The sequence below is a fragment of the Tauraco erythrolophus genome, chromosome Z (genome assembly GCF_009769465.1).
Source record: "Tauraco erythrolophus isolate bTauEry1 chromosome Z, bTauEry1.pri, whole genome shotgun sequence".
Classification (NCBI taxonomy): Eukaryota; Metazoa; Chordata; class Aves; order Musophagiformes; family Musophagidae; genus Tauraco; species Tauraco erythrolophus.
This window is the reverse complement of record NC_141496.1, coordinates 92,257,335-92,279,046: the sequence shown is the minus strand read 5'-3', so window position 1 is coordinate 92,279,046 and position 21,712 is coordinate 92,257,335. Positions and strand designations below refer to the sequence as shown.

Below are 21,712 nucleotides of genomic sequence, written 5' to 3'. Positions count from 1 at the left end.
CTACAGAACAATCTGGAGGCAAGATACCTGATCGGGGAGCTGCTGTCCGTCACAGCTCACACCACGCTACTGATGTCACAGAATGTTTTATCATAGTTTGGAAAAAAGCGTGAAGTTTCTTCAGGTACACAGAGTTCTTTGAATTTCAGAAACTATTAACTATTGTTAATATTATTGATTATTAACTATTAGTTAATTATTAATTAATTAACTGTTAATAATTATTAACTCTTACACTGCACTGAAAAAACACCCCAGAATATAAAAAACCGAAAGGTCAGTGGCTTCTGAACTCAAAGCTTGTCAATTACAACTAGAAGATACTCCAAATCGCTCACAGCCATTTGTAAAACCCATCCTGTGGAAATAAAACAAGAGCAATTCAGAGATACTGGACATCTTTTTAAAGATGACTCTTCTTGGTATTTTTCCTTATGGAAAGCAAACTGTATTTTAAGAAACAGTTAAATGTATTAGCAAAGTGCAATACTGTCACGTTACCAGAAGTCTCTCCAGAGGAGATACCAAAAATAAGCCAATTCTAATAAATTAGAAGATAACTTGAGATTTAGAGCAGATTAATTATAAGACATCCACGTAAAGGAGTGAGGACTCAGCACTCTTACATACAAGAGAGACAGTCACATGCTTATATGCTGATACTGAAAGATCCCAACAGGAACAAAACCACAATGTGACAGTTAGGTCAAACTTACTCGCTCGAGTGGGGAGAGGCTGTTCAGGAGGGCCTGTTGTGATAGGACAAGGGGTAACGGTTTTAAAATAGAGGGAGGTAGATTCAGATTGGATATCACGAAAAAATTTTTTACCATGAGAGTTGTAGAACACTGGCACAGGTTGCCCAGAGAGGTGGTGGATGCTCCATCCCTGGAGACATTCAAGGCCACGTTGGACGAGGCCCTGAGCAACCTGATCTAGTTGGAGATATCCCTGTTCCTTGCAGGGGGGTTGGACTAGATGACCTTTGAAGGTCCCTTCCAGCCCTAACCATTCTATGATTCTATGAGTTGTAACGCTGAAGAGACAGGCAAAAGGGTAGGAGCTAAGTTTTTAACAGAAACATTATTTGGAAAAGATAATCCAGATAAATAATTACAACATTCAATCACAATATTGATCTCTCTGCATTGTGCGTTTGCCAAGGACTGGGAACGCAACCTACGCAAGCACGACAGCTTTCAGTGACTTCTTCCAGTGACAAAACGTTTAGGACTTTGCCACCTCCGTCCCTCCATCGTGCGAACAAGCGTCTCCTAGCTGAAGGTCTCACTTTCACAGGACGGACAGGATTGGCAGGCGACAGTCCCCACACGTGCGTAAAGTACGGTTATATTTTACGCAACATCAAAATATTGTCGTTACAATTGCCATCACATTATGCTAATGTTACCTCCTCAACTGCAGTTTTCATTTTAAGAATCCCACTAGTCAAACTGCCATTTCAGTGGAAGAACCAAGACGAACCGTATTCACGTTGACACGAAGTATCACTATATCCCCAGGAGAGCAGTAGTCTCTAAATTGCCAAACTGCCAAAGAAACACCATTTGCCGCCAAAGGACTTTAAATTCTTCTGGAAGTCTCTGGCATCTTCTTAGAACATGTTTGCTACAACAGCACTCTGTGTCAGAGAGATTGCCCTGGTAGCGCGGCATCACTGCCAACACTAGAAGACAAAAAGATCGTAGGTGGAGGACCAACCAGAAGAAAACGTCCAGTTTGGAAACCTCTCCAGTAAGGCATCGAGTTGAGGCGACTTTTGATCTTCCCCAAAAAAGTAATGTGCTGCTATGGCAAGGGACACTATTCCATCAGAATGCTTTTCTGGGACCTGAAGGTGAGAAAAGGACAACACGGTCTTTACGATTGTTTCTGGCTTTTAAACGTAAGATCAAGCCAGTTGTACTTTTCTACAGACTTAACATCTACGTAACAAACTTCAGTCTGCAGCTCTTTGTCCTGTACGTTAAACCACTTCTCATCTTCCAAACTACCAGTCTGATTACACGGCGAGTCCAATTTGAGTTGAAATTGCAACCAGGTAATCGTGCCTCTGACACACAACATCGCTTGCACATGCTCCAACTTCAGCGTTTCTATCTGCCCGTTTTGCTGTCGGATCAAACACGACTCCAACACAGTGTTCATCCTGATCCTTCTACTGTGAATCCCCAGGATGGAAAGCCTTTTCCGCCCAGCTTTGCCACTGTCGATCAGGCAGTTTGTCACACTGCAGACTCCTGTCTGCCTTTATCGAGTACCCTCAGTGGATTATTTAGTTAAATATTTTAAGAAACAGTTAAATGCATTAGCAAAGTGCAATACTGTCACGTTACCAGAAGTCTCTCCAGAGGAGATACCAAAAATAAGCCAATTCTAATGAATTAGAAGATAACTTGAGACTTAGAGTAGATTAATTATAAGATATCCACGTAAAGGAGTGGGGACTCAGCACTCTTATATACAAGAGAGCAAGTCCCATGCTTATATGCTGATATATAAGCTGCCTGATCCAGGAAGGAACAAGGGACTTTGTGAACTTTCAAAGGTTCTTGTAATATTTACTCAAAGAACAGGACACGGTTAAACCTATAAAAACATGCAGATCTGCAAAAAAGTTCTTCACTGTCAAGTTATTGCGGAGGGGATCGTAAGTCCCACTGGAACAACAATACTGGAAGCCCTGCTTCCAACTGAAAATAATATGAGAGAAAATTTAGAAGCTTTCACAACTCTCTTCGGCTTCAAGACAGGTAAATTTCCCACCAAGGATTCCCTGTAATTTCCCAAAACCAAGCAAAAAAAATACATGAAAAGGAAACTACTCAGAACAGGAAAAAGAACTCTGAAATAACAGTAATAAAGATAAAACACGAAGAAATACAAAGCTGAGATCAGAGAAATCCAGGCTTATGACCAACGACCATGGAGACAAGGGAAACAGTCTCCCTTTGGTGGCTTCACAAGTTAGTGGACTACGCATCAGAAACAGATGTGAGCCAAACAAAGCTGAGGGACAAATTAAGAGCAGGAAGCTAGAATTAGGATCTATGAAATAAAGCAAAACTTAAGAAAGCTGTTACGATATTTTTCGCAGGAACAGTGACAACAGGGCGGACCAAGGGACTGCCAGGCTTCCAGCAGCAGCATACTCACCGTCAGTTCCACCCAGAAGTGCCACGGCGTGGCCTGCAGCCCGTGGGAGTAAAACACAAAGTAGTCCCCTCCTAAGCTGGCCACCGGCACGCCATCCCCGAGAGACCAGGCAGACAGCGCCGATCCTTCGCGCGGCCGAAAATACAGAGACATGTGACTTGGGCCTGCAGAGACACGGGAATGTGTCCAGACGTACCATCACGCGGAGGCAGAATAACCCCGTTCTCCTACACAGTAGCATATTATCCGAATATTACTATTTGAGTCTTCCAAAATATCAGACAACTGTCTTCTTCACAGAGGAAGCCTCCGTTCTTTCTCAGCGGTGAGATAAGTGAGATGATGATGTAGGAGAGGGACAGCTATAGAATGGACCTTAAGAAAGGACTTGCTATAAAAAGACCAAGGCTTACTCAAAATAGCCAAGGTTATCGGTCTCCCAAATAACAACTGCAACACAACACCCACAGCTTCCAGTGTGTTACAGAACTCAATTCCTTCACACTGATCTCACAAAGCTCACTGTCTTGGGAACGGCACTAGAATCTGCAGTACTGGAGTCAAAACCTGATTTATTATGGGCATAAAAACAAAAACAAGCCACAAACCAGAAGCTTCAGTCACTCACCAGATAATTCAAAGCTTAACCTCACAGAGTTCCAGGGCATCAGCTCTTTGGACAGAACCTTAAAGTGAACAGGGCTGCCTGGAGAAACTTCTGGAGCAGGAAGAAACCAGTTTTTCCTGTAAAACAAAACAAAAAAGTTTTAACTTTTGCAACACTCCGGGGTACCAAATATGAGACGCCAAGAAGTTTTTGTATAGTATAGCTGACTGTGCCGTTACTAAACAAAGTCTTCAAAAGCTACTGATTCTGGCAGAAGGTAGGTAGAATTAGCAGCTTGTGGCCAGACAAACATTTAAAGGGCATGTTAACAGAGAAATAGTCACCAGTGTGTTTGTTCATTACCTTAATCTGCCTTAATTTACAAAACTGTAAGTTAAAAATATTTGCATCTTCAAACCGCTACACTTTTGCTCACAAGATTCTTGGGGTATGAGAAGGAGTCACAGCAGCTGGTTTTCTTCTGGGGAGACCAGCTGCTCTGAACTTCCTCTGCTGTCAGCTAGAGTGAGAGGGGGAAGAAGGTGGTGGTGTAGTCATTCTGTAGCTCAAGTGGAATCCATTGCTTGGCTTTAGTAGCAAGACTTGCTGAAGCCTCAGGCCACAAGTTGGGAACTTTCTCCTGGACAGGCTTTCAGCTGGGATAGAGTTCCTTTTCTCCTTCTAGTTGGTACAGTGTGTTTTGGATTTAGTATGAGAATAATGTTGGTAACACGCTGATGTTGTGGCTGTTGTGAAGCAGTGTTTATCCTAAGTCTAGGACTTTTCCAGCTTCCCATGTTCTGCTAGCGAGCAAGCGCACAAGTCGTGCGAACCAGAAGACAAGGAGGCTGCAACTGTCAGCAGAAGCTGCAGCTCAGCACGGTGAGAGCAGTTCATGGCCTGTCTGCCTGGAGACAGAGGAAGAATCCACTGAAGTGTCAGAAGAGCCCACACCAGAAATCACCGTTGGACCAAAGTGGCGCGTGAAGAGTGTGTGAAGAGCAGGTGCATAGGTTGTAAGGGTGCAATTGTCCAGGGATTTCTTTGTCCATAGTCCCTCTCTGGAAGCACCCAGCTTGAGCTGGTTTTTGGACTGTACCATCTGAATGAATTATTATTGTAAGATATGATGCCTGAAACTGCTACAGGAAAACCAGCATTGAGCCTGAAGGCAGAGGGAATGCCCGAGAGTGAGCGCGTGGGTGAGCGGGGAGTTGGAAGGGGCACCCGTGGGCTCACTGGTGTCACCTGCTGCAAGGAGACTTCAGCCCTAGCAGTCAAAGTCTCGGGTGGTGTGAGCGTGACTCCTTGGATGGTGAGTGAATGCTCGTGCAGTGGCCTCTCCTTCAACAAAGGAAGGAGACACACACACTTCTACTCTGAACTGCCCTTTAGAAGGCCTCCCCGCTTCATCTTTTCCTCCACGGGTGCTGACATCAATTTTCCATACACCAACTTCTACAGCTCTTGCAGCAGACCCAGCAATCTCCTCCAGAGATTCCGGCAGAATTCTGTCTGCACCTAGACAGAAGTTTAAGTGTCTTCTGAAGTGGTCAGATTATTTACTTTCAGACTAAGATTAGCCTTACTTTTTCTACCCTTACATAAGCGAAATTGTGTAAATGACCAACGTGTTTTGGCAGTAAGTGCTCAAGTGAAGCAGTGTTCACACCAACCGGAACATGAAATGCACTGGCAAAATCCACGGAAGGCCACAGAAAGGAGCCTGCTCCTCGCATGAGGTTCTAATGGTGTCATTGATTTCAGGTACATGTGGAGTTATGTGAGATATTCCATTATAATCAAATCCATTAATCCATATACCAGAGTCGCTTTTAACCACATTCCCATCTAGATCATGAAATCTTCTGCTCGTGTGCTAGAAGAAAAAAACAAAAAATGATACACAAAGATGATGGAGCATGTGCAGTTTGCAAGAGCCAGAAGTGACTCTGAAATATCCTCCACGTCGATACTTAAGGTATACTGCACTTCCAGCATGCACTGAACACGTGTGGATATATAGAAGAATTACTCAGGTAAACAAAACAGCATAAAAACACCTGCGTTCAGATGACTGTGCCTGTGAGTATTTGCTCATCTCCCACATTCACTTTCGAAACTATCATGGCTTACTCAGCTCTCCCACCCAAAAACCCCCAAAACAAGCCCTGCTCTTCTGACACAGGTGAGCGGAACACAGATCCTGCACGCAGGAAACATTAGCAACTCTTTTAAATCCTAATCATTAGAGCTTTTCCATCAAGCACGGAAGAGAAGGGGCAGGGGTCGAGGGGGTGTCAAGCTTTGACAAAAAACAAACTCTTGCAACCAGCAGAGGCGATACGATACGGAAGGCTCTTCTTACCTGGAGAAAGACTCGCTTAGGCTTTGGGCTAGCTGCATCAGAACTGTAGGGAAAGAAGATTCCACTACAAACGAGGATCAGAGTGACTACAAACACAGCTGTTGAAGATACCAACGTAATTTTTGTACTTTTGACAAGGTAAATGAAGTTAATCTAGAGAATAAGAAGACAGCCCAGTTATAAAGCTGCAAGACTTCAGAAATAACACATTATTTGTATAACTCTAAAATCCTATTACAGAACTGAAAGTACACTAAAAAGATATCATGCAAGTACTACCTGACACAAGACACTTTTCTGTAACCTCAGTACTTAAAACCAAAAGGAATAAAGTGAGTACTTCTCAGAGCTTTCAAATATTTCCTATTTTTCAAAACACCTGCCAAAAAAAACCCTAGAACCTTTGCAGCAAGAGCAGCAGAAAGAAAAACGCTGAGGATTTTTTTTTTTTTGAAGTGCAGTGTATGTATTGCTCAGCCACATACTATACTTCACCTAAAATGAATGCCTGTTCAAACTCCAGCATTAAACTGCATATTTTACACCAATCTTTATGACATCATCATAGAGCAGATATATTTTTCTAACCCCTGTTTCAATGGCTTTTCTTTGACTAACACAAAACATGGAATCTTTGACATGTTTCCTGGAAGTTGCCTGTAACATTTAAGATATTGTCAAATTACACTAACTTCAAGTATTAATTTAGAAAAACACTGATTCTAAACTCTAGAGAAAGTTTAAAAGTTTTAAACAACATTTACGTATTCTCCTTACAAAATAGGATGACAGAATCATAGTGATGACCACAATAAATCCTGCCACCACCACGTCTGGTAGAATTTCTGAACCACTTCGTCCCATAACAGGTGTAAACATTTCAAATACAGTCCAACTAAGATACATCATATACAGATAGGGAACAAACATTCCCAGCATGTACATCATGATAAACTTCACTGTGGCACCTATAGGGGACAGAAACAAAAACAAAAGGCAAAAAATGATGAAATTTCAAAAGGAAAAACACACAGCTTTATTAATAAATGCTGCAAGGCTCAATACACAATACTGTCCTCACCCCTGCCACGGATGGAAAGGGGATCTCATTCTGCATAGCCAATGCTCATGTAACTCTTTCAAAAACACCACAAAACTATTCTTGTACTACAAAAAAAAAATTAAGCAGGCGTCCTGTCCCAAACACTGCTTAAATAGTACAGTATTTTTTAATAACCTTTACTGCCTATTAAAGTATCTGATCACTTATTAATAACTCCACATAGTATCGTCGTTTTTAGCCTGAGACACAGGATGCTTTTCAATGTATTTTTTTTAAAGACCTTCTCCATACTTGAAAACAGTCTTTAGTTCAAGAACACTTTTTCTTGTTACAAAAATGTCACACGAATACTTTGACAATTCAAAACTCAAAGTTTTGGCTCTCTTTTGCTTAAAATAGAGTTTGGAGTGAACATCCAATACACAATAGTAGGGGTAGATGTTTTGTAATACAACCTCCCCACCTCAAAACTCGTACCTTTTTGGCTGAATTCTTTATGAATCATCAGCTTAGTGAGTAAAGGGAATGCTACCCATAATGTACAAATGAATGCTGAACAAAGGCCCATCTGAGTAATCACAGCCAATGCTGTAGACCAAATCATCAATGAGGCATCAAAAAAAGCATCTCCCAGGTACTGCTCATTCGCATTCTGCAACAAAAAAACCCAAATACACTCATTACTGAGCATATTCTATGTATCAGATCTCATGAGAATACACAGAAAAATCCTTATTTCTTGTACATAATTGTTTTCCTTGGACAAACAACAAGCACCATCTCGCCATTCTCTTACCATTCAGAATTACCCATGACAATTTTTTTTTTTTTTTTTTTTTTTAAATCTGCTCTGATATAGCTTGAAAAAGAGATTAATGGGCTGGGGCGGAGGAAGGAAGGGAAAGTAGAAATGGCCATACCAAGAAGATGGAAGGCTAATGTTTCAGGGACACTGTCAAATAGGGCCTTTTTATAAAAAAGTATTGGCATTTATGAAGCACGTAAAGAAGTTACGTAGTACTTCTGTGTGAAAAAGTTACCTATATCTTCTGAGATTCCAAACCTGGTTTTGAACAGCAGCTGTTACTACTTCTTCTACAAGCACCGTTATTCGTGCACAAATACGATACTGGTGCAATTTTGTACGTCATGTCACGGCGGGCACCTCAGAATTCTGCTTTTTTAAACACGTTATTCGTTCGGAAGAAAAGACATGCATGAGTCAGATAACACCAGACAAGTTTTTTGAAAAAGAAGTTTAACCATCAAAAAACGTGATTTGTTTTGGTGGGGATTTTTAAGTGACATGGGCAATGCTGCAGTGTTTGTAGTGCAAGATTTTTAATCGTGAATCCTGCTAGCAGCAAGAAGGACTGCTTGCATGAACAATGGCTATTTGAAAGCACCTAGTTCAGTTTTGGGCTGAGAAGGAAAAAAAAAAAAGGGAGGAGAAGAAGGAACATATGAGTTGCCTGAGTTGCCAAACCTATTTCAAAACAAAAAGCTTATTAATTCACAAGTTCTTGAGCCACTAACGGAAAACACCCAGGCATTGTCTAAGACAGCCAAGTAAGAGATTAGCTTCCAAAATTTTTATGCAACACTTAAGTACAATCTAAGTTACAGTGGCAGCACAAACTGCAGTGTACTGCAAGCTACAGCATGCAAGAAAATTGAGAGACTCATGATACTGAGTTGGCTGATCTGCTGATCAGACAATCCTCAGACAAGGAGATCCAGAGCCTGGAAGGCTGAACAGTTAGTGAAAGTACACTCTCCCATCAGCTCTTCCAAAAACTAGAAAATGGTAACATCGCATCTATTTTATAAATGGCTCATCTTTTCCACAAGAGAACACCACCACATAGATATCTTTGTTAACATACATGTACCAGTTAACTTTCGCCTTCCTCAAACAACAACAAAAAAACACTTCCAGATGAAGACATGATGGATCCACTCAGAATTTTCCATGCAATCAAATTTCAGTAAATTCTTAAAACTTCTTCAAATACTCGGAGGAAGCTGGATTTGGCTGTCTACTTAGGTTTCCTGAATTCCCCTGCCCAAAGCTTGGGCAAATGGCTGAGCAGGTAAGTACCAGCACATTGCAGTGCCTCAAACCTAAACCTAACAGGCTCAAGTAGTCGAGTTCTACCCTGGGAGAGTGTCATCTGTCAGACACCTCAAGGCACCACCTCAAGACCCTATTTGTTTTAAATACAAAACCATTAAACTGTCATTCAAACATTTTAGATTGTTGTGAGCTGTAATTATGACATCATTATATGAGTTAAATTGTGTTGGTTAGTCCGTAAAAAACAATTCTAATCAAAAAAGGCAGATAGACAGTAACCATGACAAGTGACAGCAATGGAAAGGTAACACACACTCAATCCTTGGGAAATCTTGCAGGGGCCTAAATGGCATTTACCTGCTGCAGAAAAGAATACGGACTACTGAGACCTCTGCTCCATCTCCAGTGGTGGTCAAAACAACTAACAATCAGAATAACCACAGAGGCAAGGGTGACTACTCAGGTTTTTACAACAGGTTCATTTAGAAAGCTCTGTACAGCTCAGATTACTGTATTAGAAGAGGGCATGTCAGAACCAGAAATTCTGACAGAGACAAGAAAAAAGCTCTCACATGAACCATTTGGGGAAAAAAAAAAAAGTTGTATTTGCTTAGAAGATTATAAACACAAATGATATCACCAAAAACATGTCCATAATAAAGGACAGAATAAAACAGAGAACTGGAATTCCAAGTTTCACAACAAAATGTAAATGATAGATTAAATAAAAAATAAACATTAAAAGACACATAAGGAGTACCACACCAAAATAAACTATTAAATTTAGGGAACCTGTCATACAAGTACATTCAGAGACAAGAATCCGGTAAGATTCAAAGAACATTTGAGTATATATGTAGATTCTGTAATTAATCAGAAACATTGGAAGGTACCAAAAAACCTGAATTCTCCAGCTGTTGCTCTGATCTCTTATCACGGAGATGATGACAGGAAGGGAACGTGGAGACACGGAAAGAAATAGTACCTTATACTGTCTTCTACTAGGCTTTCGTCTTTTTTTCTGAAGCCTCTCCTAAAGGTCATTAGCAAGAAAGAAGTCTTAAATCATAGAGATCTTAACTCTCTGATTTAACAGCACAATCCCTATGCTTAGATAAAGCAATTTTTACAGCAACATTTTAAATACTTCTGTCCAATACAGAAAACTTTTCGCATCTTTTTAATCAACCCAACTTTTGAGCCTTTGACAGATTAAATTAACCTTCAACGTTAGCGACAAAACGAGCTTACCTTGTAGAAGAACTTCTTGGCCAGTGTATGCACAAGAACGAGCTTAGCTGCAGCTGCACTGCCATACAGAAACACAGAGACATAGAAATGTGTGTACCAAGAGAGGGACCTTCCAATGATGGAGATGAACACAGCCACGGAAAGGACCGCCACCAGGGTGCAGACCCAACTTAGCAGTGTTAAGCCGAACGCAGTAAAGAATTTCTTCAGGTTATGGACAGCTGTGAAGAAGAAAAAAGAATTTTCATTAAACGGTCATGTATTCTACCACAGGCCACCATCGAGATTGTAACCACCTCAGAGTATAATTGCTTTAATGACCAAAATAAAACTGCGCGAGGAGTCCACTCTGAAGATTTCACACTATGGTCTAAATCACTTTAGCCTATTTCTTTGCAAGTCTTTTTGCAGTCTTGCCCACTGCAAGATTTATTCCCTGATTACTAGTGTATTTTGCAGATTATCATGTTCCTGATAGTAAAAATTTCTCTAGGGAACCAGTGGAGCCACTCTACCACTTAAAAATTCTCAAAACAACAAAAAAAACACAACAAAAAAAAAAAGGAGTTGCTTTTCTTGTCACTTTTTCTTACTGCAAAAATGTCTCCTGGAGTTTTGGGGGTGGGGCGGGAGAGGGCAGGGGTGGTTGGTTTGTCTTTTTTAAAAAAGGTATGTTGCTACACATACCTGAAAAGGTCTAACTAGAAGATTTAAGTTGGTTTACATCCTTTAATAAATTTTGGCGTTTTTTTCCTCATTTGTGGTTTTCTTATTTGCTCCTGCCTATTTACAGGCATTAAAGAAACATGACTCTGAAGCCCTACCTACCTGTGCTAACAGAACAAAGAGTTATATAGATAGTAACCATTTTTTTTTCCCATTTTCAGATCTTCAAAAGATTTAACTTTAATTTTCATGAAAGTACAAAAGTCATTATCATGATTCATAAATGCTAGACACCTAGGCCTATCATAGTCTTTCTTCACAATTATTCACAGTTGAGAAATTTAAACACACAGCAACTCCTACGGCATGCTGCACATCTAAAATTTATTTCTGAATTTCATCTAAAAAGATGCCTTAATCACCTAAACACATCTCCATCTAATTGCTGTTCATTAAAAAGTAATGTGATTGATTTATGTGTTTTAACATACCTCTGGTTTTGGGCTGTAATACTTTCTTGCTTAAGTAAAGAAAAGCAATTGCTGCTGTAATATAGTTGATGATGGTGCCAACACGAGCAGGGTAGGCCAGGACAAATAAACCAAGTACATCAAAGAACACAACACTTCCATGTCGATACTCGGAAGATTTAGCCAGCTTATCTGATGTTGCTAGGTATTTTAGGACAGCTAGAATATTGTCACCTATTAAAAAAAAGCAGATATAAAATACAACTATACCAGGGCTGATGAATTAGTGCACAGCATTCCTTTAAATACAAGCATTGTTAAAAATAAAACTGTATTGAAGTATCCTTACCAAGGATGGGAATACACAACCGATTCTTCTGACGCAGGCATTTGATGGTACGTGCAGCACATCTATTCACGAGCTAATCTATACAGCTGCCACTAAAACAAGCATACCTCGGAAGCGTCACGTATTTAAATGCTGTAGCAATGAAGGGAATAGTCAAGCTTTCAGCCCATAAATCCTTCTTCAGGTCTGATATTAAAGCATTGGACTTCAAGGATAAGCCATAGAAGAATTTCCTAATCTTCCTCTTCTGCGAGCCACTAGTAACCCCCCCGTGTCTCGATGACTGAATTACCTGCCTTTCTTTCCGCAGACGACTAAGGTAGGAGGCAAGGAGGCTATTTTCCTTTGTAGCCTGCAGGTACCAGCCACCTTTTCCTTTCCCACAGGACAGCCAAAACACACGTACTCAAACGAGAACAATTGTTGTCAACTTTCATTTTGCTTTTACTTGACCTGTAAAAGTGCTTGCTGGCTGAAACATATGTCTTATTTTTATTTTTAGCTGTGATACATTTAGCGAGAGATGTTCTACATAACCACTATGGCCAGTAAAATCAGCTTTCCAACACGAATTTTGAAGTGTTACTTTCTGTCTTGCAACGGCACTGGCACAAGAAAGTGTTTTAAACTCTTATTCATGGTGGTCACCTAAGTTGGCTTCTGTGCAGCTTAAAGTGGGAGACAGTCAAAATCCTGGAGGCATTTAGGATTATATCATTATTTTTGCTGGGAAACTAAAGATTTTACTGTAATGTTCTTTACTGCAACCTGTCAGCCTGCTATGAGCACAATTTGTTAGCAGAAAATAAATCCCGTTTACCCACGGCTCATGTGCTACCACTGAGATCCATCCCAAAAGAAAAATCTCTGTTGGCAGATCAGCCTCTATGCCACCAACTTAACCATAAGCTTCTCATCATGAACATTAATCAATAAGAGGACTTACTGAGAGAACAGGAATGTGGAACACTGAGTAATCAGGTATCAATGGCTAGATTATAACCTTATTTAGATTCCAGAGTTACTTTCAAATCAGCATCACTGGACGTCGATAAAGTTTATCTCCCCAAGCTGACTAAACATATTCCCTTTGTATTCTAAAGACATGCATTCAGTTAATTCTTTGTTCTTTAGAACATGACTAGCATGTTCTAAATTTGTAATTGAAATGATGAATTTCTTGCAATGGTAGTCTTACAGTAAAATGAAAAAGCAGCTACAGTGCTACTCTTTAGTAAATTACCAAATACTTGAAATACCAACCTGCTCTTTGAATGGAGTCTGTTAAAATTCTGTCTGATGTGTCATATTCTGTATGATAAATGTAGCCATTTTCAATAAAAGCCAAATCTATTCCTACAGAGAAAGAAAAAGCACATTTGAAATTACATAAACTTAAAACCTCAAAATGAAACATGTGAAAGCCTCAGATATATTTCACACAGAACGTTGCTTTACTTCGTAGCCCACTCACTATCCTTATAGATGAACAAAATAGTTTGCTTCATAGAAGGAAGACTACCTGGGATTCCATGTGTATTTAAAAAAGGGACACTTTTAAAACATTTTAAAATATCTGTCCTCCCTAATATATTGATTTGCATGACATCTGTATACAGACTGATCTTTACTGAGGAAACACATGAAAATTCTTTATCCTGTGAGTTTAAGAAAAGATGTACAAGGTGCCTTCCAAACATTTACTGGGAAAACACCAATAGAGATCCACACTGAAAAGTAATAAAAAGTAGCACTGTGGAACTATAGAAACATCTTCTCAAAAAACAGGTATGTTCTTTTTACTTCTAATTTGTAAACAGTTTTTCAAACAGCCCATCTGAAAACTCCTAATTTAAAAGTCTGAATAGTTTGTAAAAATAAACAAAAAATATTTACCAAGTTTCTGCCAGATTACTCATACATTCATTGTCTCTCAAACACACACCCTCTCAGTTGCACACGTAAAAAGCTGCTGTCTGCAATCTGAACCCTCACAATTTTGCAGCGGTTTAACAATTCAGACCTCAATTCTACCAGTGGACAACAAGGAACAAACTAGTTCTTCAGCTCCATTATTTCATTTCTATTTGTTCAGAAAAAACAGAGGTCAGGGAGAATTCATTTACCATTTATGATCCAGGTGCAATTCTTAACAAATAAAGAACACATTGTACAACAGCAGCTACTTTATTTTCAGGCTAGAAGCATACTTTGGAACAGTTCAGAATATGCCAACATGTTTTGTTCAAAGAATCAATTCAGAAATATCACTTTTCCTGAAAGTAACTCCAGCGACAACCTGTGCCAGACAGCAGGGATTTTACAGAAGTTTACACTGCTTTGAATTGTGTTTCCAATGTGTGTTTCACATTTTTTTTTCCATTGGTCATTATCTGCAGGATGGATAGCAAACTAAACAGATTAGCAAAACCAAAAACCATTCCCTTGCTGTCCTGTGCTTGATTAGGAGCAAGTGATGAAAGTGCTTTAATCATTAAGTCACTATCTTAAAAAGGATGATTTTGCTTTATCCATTAGACACAGACATTTAATTTCTGCAAGCATGTTATCACCATCGTTACTGAAATATTTAAAAACAAAATATTTAATAGTTTACTGTTAATTTCTGGAACGTTTTTGTGATTTTTAGGAAACTTTTCTATCATGCAGTTTCTTTCTGGAAAACAGCAGTCTCCAAAAAACATCCTTAAGAAACTACATGACAAACCAAATCTAAACGCTCTTGCCTTAGAAAAAAAGCAGGAAAATGTGCTCCCAGACCTTCACATAGTAAAGAGCAGAACAATCTGCTCGCTATAAGGTTCAGCTCAACGGCTGCATAATGTGCATTGACAGGCTTCCTTGTAACATACCTGGAACGTTGCCGAAGTCCCTGTAGATGCGGAAGTCCGTCTCTGCTGGGATAACACCACTCTGAAATATTTCCTGTGCCACCACAGAGGCAAAGGGATGTTTGGCTGCAACGACGTATGCTTGCACCAACCAAGGATTCTCTGGTCCTAACAAAGGTGAGCAGAAAGTTTCAACAAACACTTTTTGAACTTCAGTTAAGATACGTATCTTTATGGTGACAAACAAACAACACAAAGGAACTCACTAGAGTTTTAACCCTGTTGCCTCACAGGATATATACTAAGCGCATTTGTGTTGGCTGAATGACTCTCACTTGAGAGAAAGTATTAGTTACACTCAGAGGGGAAAAAGGTCCACTGCTGCCTTGAGTGCTCAGTGGCAGAGCACATAAGCTATTTCTCAAAAAAGACCCAGCACTAATGAAGAAGTCACAGCCTTCAGCAGAGTTTCCAGTTTACTATGTACCACACTTCAAAACTGTTGCTTAGAGAAAAGCCTCTCCACTCAAGCACTGAGTGCAAGTGAAGAATTAAGCAGCCCCAGCAGCAGAAGGACGCCTGCAGTCCCCTAGGATGGAGCAGAAGCTTAACTGTAGCCTACAAAACCCAGTTTTGCCGCTTTCTGAGCAGCAGATGGAGTTCTGATGCCAAAGTGTCCCTGCAAAGGCTTTGAAAGAACTGCTGTGAAAATTAAGTAGAGCACATGGAAGGATGAAATATGTAAAAAATATCTAAATCTGCTTTTCTCCTTATTACCTTGATGTAAAGGGGAAATACAACTTCTGTAATTTTGCTCTACGCAGGCTTTCCACGAATGAGGCACTTCAGTGGCAGTGCTTTAGCCTATGTGTACTTAAAGATGTAGAGCAACTTATCTGCTGCACAGGGCTGGAAAAGAGGCACAGAGGTTCTCCTGCCTTTTGCTTACGAGTCAGTTTCAATACTCCTTCAAGTCTAAACTGTTTATTATCAAATTATCTCAGTGTAGAAACTGGACACAATGCAAGTTCATACCTGTTTGAAAAACAAGTTCTTTTCCTCCTACACCTGCTGCCTCCAGGTTAATAAAAGCTCTAACTGATTTGGCCCACTCATGTTGTGTAATGAAGCCGTGACTAGCCTTGATGGGAAAACAAAAAAAAAAATATAGGTCAAATATCTTTCAGATCAGCCTAAATGTTATTTTCCATCACACATGATCACAACTCAAGATCGGGCAAAGCAGTCAAATCACTTATGACAAATGCAGATGCAGCAAATCCAAGGCTTCTAATTAAATTAATACAGACAATACTCTTAATGTAAGTATAGTTTTCCTTTTGAAATAAAACACATTTTCCTCAGAACGTTAAGACCGGCATTTAACCAATATTTCAAAAGATTAAGTACAAGCTGTGTCAGCAGTTACTCTTTCCTTTGTCAGAACCTTAGTATATAGCTTTGACTTATATTTTATAATTCTGGCATATTCTCACCTGCAAAATATTTTCTTCTGCACCATTAAATAAGAATATGACCGCATGCTGCAGGGGCTCTGATGATTTTGAAAGCGTGTTAAGTATTTCAAGCATCACTGCGCAGCTAACAGCATCATCACTGGCACCTTAAAATAATCAGCAGAATAGTATGGCTTACAACAAATTCACAGAATAGCAATAAAGACCAGAGAAGAAAAGGCTTTGTGCTACCTCAGCCACTTAATCTAACTGAGGAACAATTACGTCAAGCTGTAGCATACTTTCTGCTACTGCTTGTACCCTGTGTCTGTGCTAGTTAAAAGCAACAGCAGAAAGATAAATAACGTCCAAACGTTGAACAAGGAAGTACAAGGTATCAGATCCAATATTACTGTTCGAGAAAAGTAGGCTAATCAGGTTACTAAGCAAGCAAAGAGATTGTTATCTATTTCTCTGAGAACAATATGAATAAATGAGGACATAATTTTCACTTGCTGCATAACCAGATTTTAAAAAATTCCCACACAAGTCACCCTAAAGCATTCTATGCTGTGGACAAAACTCCAAAGTAACATGAAGGCCAAGACTGCAAATAAAGCAAAGGAAACACCAGAATGCACATCTTTAAAACATTCTTAAAATCAAAGTATGCATTATAATACAGTATTTTCATGATCAGATGCCTTCCACCACCCTTCCCTCTTTGCAGAAAAACCCTTTTGCTCCGAGGTCAGTAGTCTGCTCTCTGAGCTCCTCATCCAGCACCACTCTCGACTTACTCCCACTTCCTCACACGTCCTTCCATGCCCTGCCATTTTTTTGTCTTGATTAAGCATCCACCTTTTAGCCAAGGTCTCCCATTGCCCCATTTCCCTCACTTTGGTGCAAGCTGTAGCATCTCCCTACCCCACGCTAATCAATAAAATTTGTGAGCAAACAGAGAAATTTAACCTCCTTCCTTTAGCCCTGGGTTGCACAGATGATGCTGACATGCACTGAGATGACAATAGTAGTGTGGTCAGGTCTCAGGCTGCTATTGGGGCAGACTCATTAGCTGCTAAAACGGTTTAATTTACACATTAAAAAAAAAAAAAAGCAGCTTTTCCAAAGCTTGTAACTTGGCAAAATTTACACATATTTGCCCCTTCCATGAAAAGAGCATATTCCAGATACAAACACTGATCTCAGTCAAAATTTTAGCCTCAGCTTATTGTATAGAAGTACTTTAGAATAATAAACAAACCCGAAATCTTTCCAACACACTGTTCTCTAACCTATTTCTCAGAAACCAATGCCTTATTCTGCCCAAAGCTTTCCAAAAAGCTGATATCTGATCTAAAGACCTGATCATATTGCTACCCAAATCTCTCAGTGGTCTGCTCTCAGTCACACTGAGTTCTTTTATCTAACTTACACTGTGTGGAAAACTCAGCAGAGAAGTGGCTGTAGTTTTCAGAGATATTAGTCACTTACCGGCCTCGCGGTGAAGCTAAGAAAAATAAAAGTTACTGATTCCAACAGACACACAATTTTACACCTGATTAAAGCATCCACGTAGCCAAAGACTATGACAGAAGCTCACAGAGAAAGTACCATCCCCAAATACGTCACATACAGTAAAACTGATGGGAGGTTAAACAGATGTTACGGCAAATACGGTAACCTAAGAAAACCCTGTTATGAGCTGCATCTGTGATCATCTCAAGGGTGTTTCTGCCTTCAAGTTTATTAGAAAAGAATCAAACAGGCCACGTAAACTGAAAATTAGTACCATTAGAAAGAGAGACATGTTTTAGGAGTTTAGTTTACGTTTTTCCTTCACAAGCTTATTTTCACTTACACCTCTAGCTAAAGGGTATCCAAACTTTCTAACATTGATGCTTTAATGGTTTACTGTGTTTTACTTTACTCACTTTGTATACGTAACCAAATGTGTACATAATATTACGTTTTACTATCTGATTTTCAAATATATTAGTCACTGAACACTATGTCCTACTGATTCTGATTAAATAACATATTTTTGTTCATTTAAATGAAACAAAGGTGGAAGCAAACAACCCACAGAAGAGTGGAAACCAAAAGGTTCTTGCTTAAATTACAAGCAAGTTTCACACTAAGAAAACGAAAGACAGAGCAGTTCCTCGCTGTCATGGTAAAGGGCTGGGCTGCTTTGTGATTAAGGGCAAGCATACAGGCTGATTTCTAGCTCCTCCACAGGTTTCTGTATAATCCTGTACAAATCACTACTAATTTTTGGCACCTCTGTTCAAGGCTGGTGAAGTATTTTACTGTCAGAGTAACTGTAAAGAAAGCAATGGCTGTAGCCACAATCCTGCGTTACAACCCACAGAAGCAGACACACAGTTTACATAAGGCAGCAATTTAAAGACAGTTTTCAATAATCACTGCACTATGCTTGTGAAGTATTCTTTCTAAGCCTAGGCAGCCATACTTAGACTATAAATACAGCAATTAGCATCTCTGCAGTTCCTAAGTCACAGAGCATGTATTATAATAATGCAGTTATTAAGCTTAATTTGGAAACCCATCTTGCCTAAATCTGATTGAGAAGCAAGAGAAGTTCTGTGTAGTATTTGTTGACAAAAAAGACACAAAGAGCACAGCAAGTGCTTTGTTTCTCCAGCTAATACTCAACTGCTTTCTCAATAATAAAGACTACTTGCATGTGCTAAAGAACAGAAGGTTTGCCCCCCCAAAATAAAATATCATGTGAGGTGTAAATGAAGAAACTTTAGTAAAAGCAGTGCTGTTGGTGGCTGAAGCCTGTAGGTATTTTTCATCTGTAGTAACAGGCACACGCCTGTGGCTGAATATTACAACAAAAGTTTTCACACAATTTCCAGTTCTCTACCTTCCTGCCACTGTTAAAACCATGTATTTACAAAGCTGTTTACACTCCTGCTGCAGTAATTATTTAACTTGATTAGATTTATAAAAATGCAGAGGAGTAAGAAGAGAGTACGCAACAGTGACAGTGAAAGTAGCAGCAAGAGAGAAGTACACACTATCAAGGTGTCAGTACCTCAATCCTTGACTGCTGCAGTCTATCGAGACAGAAGCTTTGAGCACAGAAAGAAAAAAAAAAATTGGCATAGCTTAAGGATATCGCACTAAAAATTTGAGCTATAGTACAACACCAGCAAAGGGAGGGGAAAACACAGGCTCGTTAGTGGAGGTGGGAACAGCCTGTGGCACAAAGCATCCTGTGAAAGGAAAGTCAGGATTAAATCAGTACAGAAGCACGGAAAGACCTGAATAACAGGTGGAAGCAGCACACAAACACCATGCATAAACATGGAATTACAAGAAAGGCAGATATAACCAAACCTTCTAGAAATCTAAATATAGTATCTGTAATTTGCTGCCTATCAGAAAGTAAGAGCAAAGTCCTGACTTCGATAGGACCGACCTGTTACTATAAATCCCAATTCTCACGGAAATCAAGCAGACTAATTGACACATGCAGCACTATGGCACGTGGCTATAAGGCTACTTGGTACGAGAAGACAGCGAGCCAAACCCTGTGGCTCAAATAACACACCGAGACGCCGGACAAACGCACGGACCTACCCGGGGTATTCGGTACGGAATCAAAGTGGCAGTTGGATAACACTGCGTGCTCGGCGCCGTTTCGGGGCTCCAGCTTCACGACAACATTGGTGATGTTTGCATAGTAACTAGTAAAGCCTCCTAAAAAGTCAATGCTGAAGGAGCCTGTGGGCCTCTGCACGTCTACAGATACCTTGTGAGCACCTGTGCTTTCTCTTTCTATTGCCCTAATTTGTTCTAAGAGGTAGTTAACTGCAAGAACTTCATTTTCTGGACTTCCAACTGTTCTGGGCCCAATTGCTGTGAGGTTGTCAAGATATCTCCTGCAAGAGATAAATTACACATTCAGCATCAACACGTTCAACATTTACTATGTAAGTTGTCTACAACTGCGACATTTTTGTACATTGCCCTACTCCAAAGCTAACACTAAGTAGAAGAGACCAAAGCCAGTTAGACAGTAACTGTAGCCAAGGTGCCAAAGAGCGTTACAGTGCCGGGCACACAGCACTGATCTTCACTCGGGGCTCCTCGTCCATCTGTGATGGAATTACACCAACCACTGGCTTTCTGGTTTGAACACACCAACCCAAAAAAGAAACAAAAGGGAAGACGGAGAAGCTAAAGATTTTATCTTCAGCAAGGTTCCGCACATGCATATATGCCCTTCCCTGAGTGTCTGAATCGGGACACTCTCAGCAAGATTTACACTAACTAAAAATTGGCAAATTTAGCCCAAAACAGCGCCGTGAAGCGGCAGCAAACAGGAGCCCTTTCAGCACCTTGGCCCGTGCTCTGCAAGAGCTCAGGCGAGCTCCGAGGGCAGGGGCAGGCGCTCCGCAAAGCGCAGCAGCCCGGTACCGGGAGGGCGGGCCCCGCCGGCCCGTAACGGGGCCCGCTCGGCCCGCGCCCGCTCGGAGGCACGGCCACGGAAAGCGACCGGCACCTGCGGCCGCCGCCGCCCGCCGGCCGAGCCCCGGCGGACTCTGCCCCGCGGCGGCACGCAGCGGGACGGCGTGGCGGCTCTCCGCGCCCGCCCCCCCCCCCCCCCCCCCGCCCGCCGTACCTGGCGCGGTGCGCGCTGAAGTCGCGGGGCCCGGCGGGGGCCGGCCGGCTCAGCAGCTGCCGGTGCGGGACGCCCGCCAGCGCCCGCAGCCCCAGCAGGTACAGCAGCACCAGCGGCGCGCCCCGCGCCTCGGGCAGCCACAGCCGCCGCCGCGGCCCGCCCCGCCGCTTCCCGCCCGCCTCGCGGTCGCCGTTTTCCCGCGGCGGCGGCGGACGCCGGTCGCGGTGGCCGCCGGTGGCGCGGAGCCGCCAGACGGGAACGGCCGCGCTCCCCTCCATGGGCTGCGCGCTCCGCCGCGGGCGCTCGCGATACGGAAACGGGCGCGGGCCAAAAAGCGCGGCCCGGCCCGGCCCGGCCCGGCCCCTGGGCGGCGGGCGGGGCCCCGGCGAGGGGCGGGGCGGGGCCGGGCGGCCCTTCCCGCGGCGCCGGGCGGGCGCGCTGGGCCCTTCGCAGCGATCGCCGCTCGCCGTGCGGGCCGGCGCGGGCGGGCGGCTGCGGGCCCGGCCCCGGGAAGCCCCGGCGGGGCGGTGCCGGCGGAGCGCGGGTCACTAAGGTGGCAGTTTGGAAGGGCGGATTCCGTCCCGTCACTGATTCGGGAGCCTACATTTATCCAGCCTTGGTTGGTTGTGCTGCAGGCATTTCACGGGAATAGTTCTGTACTTGTATTTCTAAGAAAACATTTACACTGGAATTGTTCATAGTCGAGCTGTCTTTA

At 41.7% G+C, this 21,712-nt stretch overlaps 1 protein-coding gene across 1 annotated transcript; it reads right to left on the bottom strand.

Moving 5' to 3' along the window:
- Positions 1-1,687: 1,687 nt before the first annotated feature.
- Positions 1,688-21,275, bottom strand: ERMP1 (endoplasmic reticulum metallopeptidase 1). Its single transcript, XM_086629562.1, has 15 exons — positions 20,998-21,275; positions 19,953-20,254; positions 16,377-16,504; positions 15,916-16,021; positions 14,902-15,048; positions 13,292-13,384; positions 11,701-11,913; positions 10,544-10,764; positions 7,693-7,867; positions 6,930-7,120; positions 6,153-6,305; positions 5,461-5,663; positions 3,806-3,921; positions 3,178-3,341; positions 1,688-1,852 (listed from the first exon to the last, which is right to left on the bottom strand). The coding sequence occupies exons 1-15, from the start codon at positions 21,273-21,275 to the stop codon at positions 1,688-1,690; spliced, it is 2,655 nt and encodes an 884-aa protein (XP_086485688.1).
- Positions 21,276-21,712: the final 437 nt, after the last annotated feature.

Excerpts from the sequence above, each read along its gene's own strand:
- ERMP1 (XM_086629562.1), bottom strand. The coding sequence starts at position 21,275 with ATGGAGGGGAGCGCGGCCGTTCCCGTCTGGCGGCTCCGCGCCACCGGC. Across the intron at positions 16,022-16,376 it reads CAGAAGAAAATATTTTGCAG|GCTAGTCACGGCTTCATTAC; the intron begins GTGAGAATATGC and ends TTTCCCATCAAG. Across the intron at positions 15,049-15,915 it reads AGAACTTGTTTTTCAAACAG|GACCAGAGAATCCTTGGTTG; the intron begins GTATGAACTTGC and ends CACCTTTGTTAG.